Here is a 13,253-nt window from a genome sequence, read left to right as displayed (position 1 = left end):
GCAAGGGAATTCCCAGTCAAGTGTCGTGATTTCCCGAGGCTCCTGATGAAGGAGCTAAAATTCAGAATTTTATACCTACCCAGGCGGTCATTGGTTACGATACCAAGACCGCTCCGATCAAAACGAGGCGTAATGTATTTTGTATTAGAAACAATGGGTGATATGAATAAAGACTAGGAAATGCTTTTATCTAAATCTCCATGTACATTTACACTAGGCCTTCCTGTACAAAACCGGAGTAAAAGCATTTGCTAGTCTTTATTCATATCGCCCAATGGTATACTGTGACTAAGGCCTTTTAGAATAGGACTCTCAACTCGCGTTTAAAATATCCCTGCTTAGATCCCCACGGTTGGTGTGAGTTTGTAGGCAGGTCTCATGGTCTAACTCGCCTCTCTCATCCAGCATGCCCACGTGAATAAATGGGTAACGGTCAAAAATGCTTGGATTGTAGTTCAAGCAGCTCATCTGAGATCTGCTGAAAATTTTCAGGAGGGTTAGCCTAAGTATAAAGTCGGATGAAAATCTATAGTGTACATGTAGTTGATATAAGCCTATCAACCCCAAGATTGTTATTTATTCCAAAACCACCAAGATATTCGACGTATGACACCCTCAGTGACACTCTTACTTATGGTCCACACCTACGAAGTCAAAAGTTGCAAGAATTCATCGCATTTCCGAGGCCCAAATTTGAAACAAAAATCGCCTCCTATTCAGCGGCCACAACCCGCATTATAGTATAGATAATGGACGTAGAGGTGAAATAGTCTCCGTCAGTTTTGATCGTCAGTATGTGTCTCTTACTGCTAACAAGCAGAGATTTAGAATATAAGCCAGACAGACAAAACAGTTATGTTACTACTCCATTTGTTGTTGTCGTCTACTAGCACTATGGTAACCACAGGACGCTGTCCAAATGCAATCCTTGATGATGAAAAGGCCTGAAGAAGCTACTGAGGATAGTACCCAGCCGACCAAGTTCTCAAAACACAACAATGCCAACCTTGAATGCCAACTAAATGCTAAGAAAGGTCAGAAGACTGTATTAGTGACCTCAAAGACCTACACCGCCTGACTATGCTATTTATAGACATGCTTACTGTTGATACCCTCAGTATCAATAGACACCTTTCTGCGCGTGTACATCCAATGCATAACTTACCACATTCAGTGAATCTGCACCACAAAATTTCATGCTCGCCACAGGTGCTATTTCATTATCTATTTGTGTAAGGCATGTACACGAGCATTGTACACAGCTGCACCCTGGTTCTTAGTTCGATTTCCAAAAATGTGAAAACACATATTTGTGGACAATGAAGTTCATTTCTGATTCAACGAGACACAAGTAGACATCACCACAAACGCATTGATACCTCTTGCACGAATATTGGTTATGCCATCGCCGAGAAATCTGGTCTACAAAAAATAGCCTGCACAGATTTAATAGATCACTTAGCAAAGTGAGTCAATAATTGCACATATTGATAGAATGAAGGCTCTGCAAAGGCGGAATAGGTGGCTGATGATGACCAGGACCTCTGCTGTGGAGATCGAACCTTGACTGCTTGTTGTGGTGTCTGTCCTTTCAGGTTATAGCTATAGGCGTCAGCACCATGAACTGGATCACCTGTCCCTGGTGATCGTACTGCCATAAACACGGTGGCGAAAGGTATCGGTTTGCCTAAGAAAAATATGTGCTTATCTGGAGAGCAAATTACGACACAAAAGAAATGTACAAAAGATTAATTCATTTTGAGGGGCGTAGGCCCGCATTTATTACTTTTATGCGATTGTACCCCTCCAACACTGTAATGGGAGGGTCTTGTTTATGTTGTATTACAAAGGTAAACCAATACCTTTACCCACCGTGATAAATCTGGGCATGGCATACTACACCATTTTGGGTTTCGGTATGCCACTTCCCAGATACTTTCTTTCACCATAGAGGGCGCACCTGCTTACAAGTGATCAGTACATTGGCCTTCTCCACATTCTGTGAACTCTTTCATTGAAATAACAATTTTTTTAAATGTAACGTTTTGCTATCAGTGTGAGGCATTTATTTTCTTGGCCAGAGACATCACTCATTTGGATCATTTGACTGACTCTTACAAATTTGAAGTCATTGAAGGGTTGATAATTGCCAAGATAATTTGACTGTCTTTAATCGAATTTAAAGTCAGCGAAGGGGACTGATTAATTGCTCCAAGCATTAAACTGACTCTAATACAATTTGAAGTCAGTGCATTGCTTGATGGTAATGAAGTGGTTACGTTAAAACGGTAATTTGGTGCAGTGTATATTTTGTTGGACTACCCGAAGACCTCAATCACTGTTGACCAGGCAAAATTATTAACTCTGTCCAGGATTAGAAATCGCCTCAGTTTCAATTTTTCATAGGACACTCAAACTATCGGAAGCAATATTTGGGTGCATAGAGCAGTCAGTAACTGATTGATAAATTGGGGTTTTTTATCAATTAATTCAGTAATTTCATTTACAATTTTTTACAAATTCTTAGGTAGTTTTTTTCTGGAAAGTGTTCCCTCATTAACTGGTAAAAGGTTCGGTATCGGACAATTAGAACGACGAAAAATCACCAAAACGTAACTATGCAAAATTATTAATTGATTCTTATTTTTTATTGGAGATGAGCGCTTCTGAAACAAAACAATCATTCGATATACGATATTGAGAGTAAACACGGTATACGTTTACTTTAAGCTTTTGCGACATGGCACAGATTCTAATACCATATTGCAATAAGTTTAATGCTAACATCACTCCTTACGCATATCATGGAATATTTATAGTTATTCTTTTATTAGTAGTTATCAACCAATTATTTACAATCATTTTGTTATCATTTGTTTTCGATATCACGTCATGGAAATCTACTCAAGAAACAAACGTTCTATTATTTCATTACACCACAACCTACACCTCGCAAACCATTAAAATACCTTACTGATAAAACTAAATAAATGTTCTGTCGTCTGATAACATGTACATGTATACGGAATCCGTTACCTATTGTACACCAATACACCTCATCAACTGACTGCTAACACAAGACAGATTCTCTGCTTTTGTTTTGTTATAGCACATCCTACACCTCTTGTACAACATAAGAAATGTACCATTGTCTGATACCCCACATCCTATACATGTACCTCGAGTACAAAAGGACAAATGTACCGTTGTCTGATTATACACCACTAATTACACCTCTTGTACAACAAGAAAAATGTACCGTTGTCTGAATATACACCGCAGCCTACACCTCCTGTACAACAAGACAAATCTGATTACACACCAATACCTACACCTCTTGTGCATCAAGACAAATGTACCATTACACCTTCCATGTACATCTTAAACATTTTGGCCCTCCATTGACACAACGTTTGCCAAACTGACTAGAGATGTGCCGCAGCAAACTGTGCTCCTCAGCGCTTTCTCCTCACCAATGCGCAGCTATCCCAGATGACTAATCATTTTTTTTAACCACAAGGAAGAGCCTCGCTGCTGCTGGAATCCTTTAGCAAGTAATCAGACCCCTCATCATGCACCCTACCATTTCAGGGAGGGCAAAGGGAAGAAAGAGGATGCCAGCAAAGAACCTCCTGCTGAGGAGAGCTCGTCGAAGGGCAATCATGGTACTGTTAGGTGAGATAGTGGGGTTACTGGTACTGGTGTTGCAGCTGTGTAAACTAGACTGTCTTCACGACATTATGGTCATTACTGGTGTCATTTTGAAAAGAGGTGTATCCCGCTGCCCCTACTTCATCTCCTCAAAAGTTCCCCAAATGTTGTTTTTAATTCTCTAGCGGTCCTTTCTCATCATTTAGTGTGGGAGTGTGTCCAGGTTCTGTCTGTGTCCGATTTCTGTCACATTGTATGGTAGTGTGCTGTCGGGTCCTTTCCTTTGTTGAATCCCTTGATGTGACCAAAGGAATTCCCCTTGCCATCAACGGCTGAGTTGGCCTGCTAGATTGTTGTCTGTCGTGTCTCTCTATTGATGAGAATATGTCCAGGTTATCTGTAGATTCATGTGTGGTTCAGTTTCATGTTTTCCTCATAGTGTATTGAAGTTTAAGTATGTTTTGAACTCAAATTCGAATTGAAGAACAATTATCAAATATGCTCGTGAAACTTGTCAATTTGATTACCAATGCTTGAAATTTTCACATCTGGTTTAATAAGGTCTATGACTGACCTCTTAGTCCTGTCTATGATTGCATTTAATGCTTTGAAATCATTTGAAAGTGAGCAACACTGTCAGGCGTCATTTAAGTGATATTTCGCCCTTGCCCACAGGCATTCAGGCCTGACTGAATCGTTATGGTGCAAAATGTGATTATCTGTTTATAGAATGAGATGCTAAGCTATCTCAAACAAGCCATTAAGACTCATTAAATAAATTAGAAAGTCAGTTTTAATGACGATCGATGAATGACCTTTTGTGTTATATTAGTGTTCTTTGTCTTCAACAAGGTGTGTACATTCTCGTATTTCAGCAAATCAAAAGTTGAGAAAAAGGATTATAAAAAGGGTGAAAGGGAGGAGAAGGAAAAGAAGTGAGTAAACCTTTCTAGACCCCCAGGTTAATATTGTCTTCGCATTTAGTTCAAGTCTTTAAGGTTCTTTCCATATTCCCACTGAAGGTTTTCATTCTGATTCTTGAGTAACAAGTTCAGTATCAATTTGAAAACAGTTGCCTAATTTTATCAGTTTCATATCTATCTAATCAGTTGGAAAGTGAAGCCCCTGCCCCTCTGATTTGTTTTTCTATGGTCTGCATCAAATCTGCGTTTAATTTTCCGTACAGTCTGTTCCTTCTATTGGTATTCACCTTCCCTGACCATTCTTACAACAATGAGACAGACTGTTTGTGTCCCTTCACTACATCACAAATTGAACAGTCTTATGTTGTCCTCAAGGGTGCTTGAAATTCCTTCTCCAATGATTAATTTTCTCCCACCAGTACTAAATCTTTTCTTCCAGCTTCCGGCGTTATTCCAAAAACTTCGCTGATTCAACCCATGTTTCCTATGACATATTTTCCAAGCTGGTATTCTCCATTCAACCTCACCTGCATCCATTGGCCTTGGTCATATTCTGTCCAGCAACGTTACATTACATTCTCATGTGCCTGCCATTTGGTCTGTTTGTTCAGCACTGCGATTTTTGTGGAATGTTATTTTCGCTTTTGAACATCGTTTTCATGCTGATTAGTTTAAGCGCCCCCTATTCAGTATGGGATGGATGCTAGATGACTTTCGAAGCATGTTTCGACCCATGTTTGCGATCAGCCTATTCTCATTTCTTGTTTCATTGACTTTTCAGGATTGTCGATCTTTTGTAATAATGATTCTAATCACTTATCATTCCTGTGTTACAATACCATGATTAACTGTTCCCTACAATGATTTAAACACTGCATTTACTTAATAATTAAAAATATAATGTGACCCTCGAATTCATATATCTAATCGTTTCTTTATCTAAACCATTTTTTAACTTACCAATGTGCTTAAATCTTCAACTTTTTATCAAGCACAACTGAAAGTAATCTTTATCATAATCTGTGCAGGCTTCTTCTAAATCCATTAAAACAATGCTAAAGATATAAAGTTTGGGATGAAAAAAGGAAACACTTTCAAAGTCTTAAATAGGTTTTGAGTTATAAAATCGCCAATGAAACCTTTTTCCATACTTAATGTTATGAAAGATTGTTTCATTAATCATAATCTTGATTATTATTGGCCTCATATCAGTGTTATTGCTTAAATAATCTGTAAAGCCTCATCATGAGGTGAAAAACTGTTGTGATGGCGTTTGGTTCCTTCTCAAATAAATACATGTCACCTCTGTATTGTCTGTGTCTGAACAAAGTTAACTATTATTGTAATCTCTCAAGGCCACCGAAACTTAAGGAACCTGCCAAAGTAGAACCTCCACAAAAGGTTGTAGTTAAACAACCTGAAAAACCAAGGTAACCACATGTACCCTAGTTACTTGCTTGAATCCTTTGTCATGTTTGTAATCAAATATTTGTTTAAACCACCCGGTGTTTTTGATTTGAGATTGAGGATAGCATGCTGTAATGTTATATCCATCCAATTGATGATCCTAAAACAGAGGCACGATTTGGGTTGAAGCCAGTGTCAAAGAATGGTAAAGATACTTAACCAGAGAAGACAAAATGGGTGTTGGCTTAAGAAAGAAGCAACCATCATGTCTGAAGGAAAACTGATGCTGCTAAATAGTTCGGACTGAAACATGTACAATGAAAGGAAAATGGTGATTCTGAACCGAAAGCACAATTCGGGTTCAAGCCAGTGTCTGAGAGTGGTATAGCCACTGAATCAGAGGAGACAAAAATGGGTGTGAGCTTTAGATAGAAACTAACGACATGTCAGAAAGAACGATCCCTGATACTGCTGAAATGTTTGGACTACAACGTGTAGAAAGAAAGGAAAGAGGTGATCCTGAATTCGAACCAAATGCACAAGTAGGGTTGAAGACAGTGTCGAAGAGTGCTATATAGATACTGGGTTGTCCTGAAGCGGAGACACATTTAGGGTTGAAGCAAGTGACTGAAGAGGATCCTGGATTGGTTTTAAAAACGAGGCAGCCACGTCAGAAAAAATAACCCCTGATGCTAATGAAAAGTTTGGACTGAAACATTTAAAAAGAAAAGAGAAAGGTGATACTGAAACGGAGGTTCATTAGAGTTGAAAGCAGTGTCTTGGAGTGGTAACGAGACTGGACCAAAAACTATCTTCACCTTAATTGCTCTATAAACCTGAAACTTGCTGAGACTTTGTTTCACCAGCCTCCGTGAGATTTCAGTTCTGAGACACCTTTGTAATCTTCCCAGGCATGCCAAAAATACCTTCACCCTTGCATCCACCCTTGGGAAACCAGTTCCACAACTGCCCGAGAATCAAGCATATTCACGAACAGGTCAGTTCAGTAATTTGGTAGCCTGCCTGATTATCAGCAAGTTGTGCAGTAGATGGGCCAGGGTGGTATCTGCAAATCTTGCGGATCCTGCATTCGTCATGAATATTGAACACATCTGATTGAGAATGAAGACACTGGACTTGTAGGGAACATATTTTACACTTTCAATATCGTTCAAGGATTGCAACTTTGCTGCGATGCATTTCAGATGAGCATTGTAAAGCATGAGGGTTTTCAGTGTTAGTTTGCCTGCACATGGCATTTGCATTTGAAATTTGCACAACGGCCCTATATATTCCAAGATCCCAATTGGAACCAATCTGTCTGAATAAGTTTCCTTGTCATTACGGATTACCTGTTTGGACTGGGTCAAGCCATTGAACACTTCTTACGATTCCCCCCCCCCCCCCCCCATGATGTTTTTTTCTGTTATCTTCAAGTATATGTGGGCGTATGATTCTGTACCTGAATAAAGAGTTTGCAGTTGATACCCACACGTTTGTCGTGAAAATGTGGCATCTTGGAGGATTGTATTTCACTGTTTTTGGACCCAAGGCAATTGCCTGTTGATCGGTAGTTTGTTCCTTGAAATTAAAACATTCTAACAAAAGCAAATGTAAATGGCAGACTTACATTGTGTCATTGTTATCAAATCAAAACAGGAATTTGTTGTAATAAAAACTTTCAAAGAAGAAAAAACATTTAAAAAATTAACTTAAATTGTTGGATCATTCTTTAATGTAGCTTATCAAATGCAAAAATCAAGTAAGTTTTCAGAAGTTCTAAGTGACATTTGTACAATTTAAAAAAAAGAAAGATAATACTTTAGTCATGAAATATTTAAAAACTAAAATATTAAACTCTCATCAATTATTAATTTCTCGTGATACTCCACTTTCTGTAACCATTGAAATAACTTTTGACATCTTCTTGTCTCACTCAACATGGTCTTCCAGCCCGCCCCCGAAACTAATCACACAAGAAACAGCCGAGCTCAAGGAAATACCAGAGTAAGGATTGACACAAAACACTTTTTAAGCAATTTGATAACTCCTCTACTCCCATTTCATTATTTGTTTTTTATTTTCAGCACTTGGGTTTTCTTCCCTTTCTTGCATCAACACTTGCGTTTTGTTTCCATCAATGCATTACATTTTCTGTTTAGGGCAGCCAAACGGCCCGATCTTGGCCCAACGTTGGCCCAGAATCACATCACCTGAACCTTCGCTAGAGTCTGGAAAAGAAACATATTCCTGCCGATACTGGCCAAATGCCGGCACCTTTGTGGGATATCTGGAAGGAAAGTGCTGAAATTGGCCCGATATTGGCCCAATGTCGGTCGTCTTGGCAGCGCTATGCCATAATTCAGCCGATATCAGGCCGAATTTGCAGCTACCACGGTCATCACTTGGTTTTTTCCCATTATAACATCAATACTTGGACTTTTATTCCCATCCTTGCATCAACACTTGTCTTAGGTTTCCTTCTCATCAGTGCATCAGCCTTTGGGTTTTGTTTTTCCATTATTGCATCATCTTTAGGGTTTTGTTTCCATCAGTGCATCATCACCTGGGTTTTGTTCCTGTCAGTTTTGTTCCTGATAATGCATCATCAACTGGGTTTTGTTCCTGATAATGCATTATCACCTGGGTTTTGTTCCTGATAATGCATTATCACCTAGGTTTTGTTCCCATCCTTGCATCAACACTTGAGTTTTGTTCTCATTCTTGCATCAACAACCGGGTTTTGTTCCCATTAATGCACCAGGAAAGTTGTATTTCTGTATTTATTTCTGTTCCCTGTCCGAATCATCTGTTGTCTTTGCAAGGAAACCTTTCTGTGCATAAACCCAATTATGCTGTCTTGGCAGCTTACAGTGTCTGGTGACATTGAACTTTCATGCAAAAGCAGTCAGAAATCTGCACAGTTCATTTATTTTCTAATTGTCAACCATTTCTTATTAGCACTGAACACCTTTTGGCAAATATCAAGCCCTACACCCTTTCTCAGTCCTGGTCTTTTTATATTTTATGCTAGTTGTAGATTGATTTCCATGCTTTAATTATAGTCCCTCATTCGATCAGTTTGTCCTCCTTGTCAGGTCTGTAATATTGCTGTTTGAGTCTTATCGGGTTTGATAGGAATTCTGCATTGAGTAATGTTAAAGTAGTTTTTTAGAGAATTGCGACTGCAGCATGGATCTCTTTCGTGCATTTATTGCCTCGTTTCTTGTCAGACATGTCGGTATTTTCAAAAAAGCGACATGTACAAAGTATTCACTTTCAGGGTCAGTTAATAGACTAGCCATCTGATTTCTAAAACCTCATGATAAAATCATCAAATATTTTTAAAAGTTTGATAACCAAGAAACCAAAATCATTCAACTTACACATGAGATGCACATTTAAAAGACCAAAAAGGAAAAAAATATTAAAAAACCAAGAGTTAAAAAAAACAATTTGATTTTCATAAAACAATTATCTAATTTGATCAAATGATAACTTCAACTGTAGGAATAACCTTAAAGCCAAATTTTATTCCAGCGGGTGTTTGCAGTTTTTCACTTCAACAGGCACATGCTTGTTTACCAATGCCAAACAAATGAATTGCATATAGATTTTTCCAATGCCTGTGAAAGTTGTACAGCTTCCCCGAGTTATACCCAAACAGTTAGAAGTCACAACTGCCATGATCGATTATGAGTTACATGTTTATCTCTGTGAGACAAGAAAAAACATGACATGTTACTGTTAGCACCACTTTTGTTTCAGCTGGAATTTTATTTTGTTTCATTACATTTCATTTTGTTGCTATTATCATGAAATCTATCTTTCGTCCAACATAAAGTTTTCATTTAATTCATCTTTTTCAGCAATTTGGCATCTGCCTCTATACATTGCTTTTCAGTTTCTGGTACAAGTAGTTCTTCTTTATGGTGCCATGCTGAGTGGATCCAAAACTTGAGGATCAACTTGTGAAAGATTTGCTGGGATCCTTTGATAAATGAAGTTTCTACCGTATACTTGAGTCTTCAAAGTTTCATCAGCTATGAATGATTCCCACAAGTCTGCTGGGCCCGTAACCGATATATCAGCTTAAAATCACGAACAAAAGTGATAAATTTACTCTAGATTTACCGATCTATGACTGGTTTTTAAAAATAAATTTACACTCGATAATGCATGTAATGCACATGGTCGCTTGATGCCAGGGTATTCGACATGTTTATAACGGATAGACATGACAGAGGGATGGTGACACCAAGTTGTCCGATCGTCATGATCAGATGTTTCTGCTCAGTCAGTTTGTTTTCATTGTGATTTATCAAACAGTCTTATATTAGTGAAACTAGAGTATTTATCCTTTTTGAGACCATAGCAAAGGATCTGATACATTGAACCTGTGTTGATTTCATTTAAATTCTGCTGGAATCCTATAATGTAAATGTTGTACATAGTTATGTTATACTTTGGCATAATTATGGACATTTTATACATCAAATGTGTGAAGTATGTTTCCGGTCAACTTTTATATAATTTCTAGATAAGTGTTCGTTTGTGAAATTGTTTATTTTCTTCAATTGTGTATTTCAAGTTCATTGCAAACGAACTATCTGTGTTTTAATTTATGTTCCATCTCTTTCCTTTTTCAGTGTAAAGTTTTGTTGGTGCAATGTACCTCGTAGCTCTCCACTGACAAATCTGTCATTTCTGTAGACTGTAAGACTCTTTTATGAAAGCATGACTGACAACCTAACAAAAATATTTTAAGTAGAATATGATACGCATACAGGGTACTGTTCTTGAAAATGTTTTGGTTGACACCTTCTATGATTTTGCGATTCACAACAATTTCTGGGAAAAGAAAATTTCCTATTTTTTGGCGGATTACGAAATTTCCGAAGTTCTTTTTTCCAACCAAAAATTGTTTTTAAAGCCACAGAAAGAAAACACCTATAAATATGGCATTCACACTACTGGTTGGTTTTACTTAAGTAGGCTGTGTGGCTGAATAGAAACAGCTAGGACAGTATCTTCTGAAAATTTCTACATTGGAGCTCAGCTCCTCAGAGTCAATTATGATCCCAAACAACATATTGAATATGTTGGAGGGAATTTGAAAAGGAATTCATTGATATAACAATCTGTGCTGTCAATGTGCACTTAGATGGTGAAGAGATCTAGTTGTAAAGTAAACCTAAGGCATGAACAATTCTAAACTGTTTGACTGTGCTGTTAACAGTGTATAAGGCACCAAACCTAATTTTTTCAGCTGCGGTATGGTTTAAGGAATTGATACCGAACTGGAGGTATTGGATGTCTCACCCAAACCGCGAGGGTGGAGCTAAAATGTAGACCAAAACCGAGGCAGAGCCGAGGTTTTGGCCAACATTATAGCTTCGGGTTACATTTAAAATGGTTCTCAGATCCGCTGCGACTAATATTGGAGAATTGGGCAGATTATTGTATAGTCTTACGGCCCCGGGCACTTGCCGTCTACAGAATTGGCTGATTTGTCTCCTGTGGCATGATGACCTTGTGGCGACCTTAATAACGTATATTTTGTGAATTTTACCACCAATTGCACTGTTATCTAATCCAATGATTCCGTATTTAAAGGGATGGCAAGCATAGCAAAGAGGATGATGAAGAATTAGATTTCGGTACGCTCAAACCAGGTAATTATTGATCTTATTTCTTAATACTTCTTGAACTTTTGACTGAAATATTTCCTCTATATTCACAGGGGTAAATGTCAATTCCTCTATCAATGTCAAAGGTACGGCACTTCTATCAAAACACCTCCGCATATATGTGGATTTCTATCCATTTTATACTTCCAAAGTTCTATCCGATTCATTCTTCCAAAGATCTATCCGATTGATACTTCCAAAGTTCTATCCAATTTATTCTTCCAAAGTTCCATCCATCCATACTTCTGAAGATTTATCCGTATTTCCAAAGTTTTAGTGTACCGGTATTTCAAGCGATAAGTTATCTTTGATTTGACTTCCAAAGTTACATTCCTTTAAACTTCTTTTTTTGTTGAGTCAGCATCTTTTCTCTCCATCTTGGGGTTACCCCTCTTCATAATTCCAAAATGTATGATTTTGATGAAATGTTATTCATGGTTTGGTAGGCTACATATAATATTTTACATTCCCAGTCTGTTTAGCATGCATTCTAATGGTGTTTCACCCCAGGCATTTGTTATTTTCATCCACTTTGGGTATCTGATCTGCAGAACATGTATGTACATGTACCACACCTAAAAAGCGTCTAAATTGTTATTTCTGCACCTATTTTGTCACCCATAATATGTAAGTTGTGAGTTTTAGGTAACACTGGTGATTTTAAATTAAATTGATATTCTATTCACCACATTTACAGGAGGAGTCCTGAAACTTGTGAAAGTGTATTTAGAAATCTTTCAGAACATATTCTTCTAGACTTTCTTGCCTTTAAGGGGCTGAATCTAACCTGAATCTCAACCGTTTTGCATCGACATTAGCAGCAATAATCCTTGTGAACAGTGATGTGTTTCATGGACCTCTTGTGGTTGCACCCTTTGCTGCCATTTAACAGATTAGGCCTGACAGTTTAGGCACAGAAATAACAAATTAGGCAACTTTCACTATTGGCTGGTACACCATGATTCCCTGACTTAATTGGCCTCATTAAATTTTTGCCCAAATATTCATCTTAACAGCACATCCTCTTCCTGTCTTAATTGAAGAGAATACAACTTGGTCTAAAGTCCTCTGCGAAGAAGCAATTTTTGTCACTGTGGTCTGTAACATAGCCATGACAACATGGGATTTTTAACTGGAGAGAGGCCGCGATAATACAAACATTATTCATTGTTTGTTCGAGATGTTTTAAAATAGAAATTTATACCTCACTGGTCGGTATTGTTTTTCACCTCACACCAAAACCACACATGGGTGGAGCTAGAAAATTATGGACAAAACCTCGCCTCGATCTTGGTTTTCATTCTGGCTCCACCCTCGCAGTTTTGATATGACCACTATACCCCAGTTTTGTATCAATTCCTTAAACCAATCAATGGCCACTCCCCAATCATCCTTGCCATGTTGTCATTGCTCTGGCTACGTCACATGACTGACACGTTACGACCATAGAAAGTGTTTGTTTGCAAAGTGCTTATATTACTAACTCACCGGTGACCAAAATTGTATTCCTAACTTAATGTTACTAAAAAATGATAGAATCAATCAACTTAATAACTTTAACATTAAACTTAATAACTTCATT

General features: G+C 37.9%; 1 protein-coding gene across 10 annotated transcripts in view; it reads left to right on the top strand.

The window, feature by feature from the left end:
• The window catches only part of LOC135491955 (twitchin-like), a 192,226-nt gene that overhangs the window by 89,125 nt on the left and 89,848 nt on the right, over nt 1-13,253 (top strand). For all 10 annotated transcript variants that reach the window (XM_064777946.1, XM_064777939.1, XM_064777941.1 and 7 more), the window contains one exon: nt 11,598-11,656. In XM_064777946.1, the coding sequence (XP_064634016.1) occupies nt 11,598-11,656 (59 nt within the window). The remainder of the gene's footprint in view (nt 1-11,597; nt 11,657-13,253) is intronic.

Source organism: Lineus longissimus, chromosome 8 (genome assembly GCF_910592395.1).
Source record: "Lineus longissimus chromosome 8, tnLinLong1.2, whole genome shotgun sequence".
NCBI classification, from domain to species: domain Eukaryota; kingdom Metazoa; phylum Nemertea; class Pilidiophora; order Heteronemertea; family Lineidae; genus Lineus; species Lineus longissimus.
Note: the sequence above shows the minus strand (reverse complement) of the source record. Positions and strands in the feature narration are given on the sequence as shown.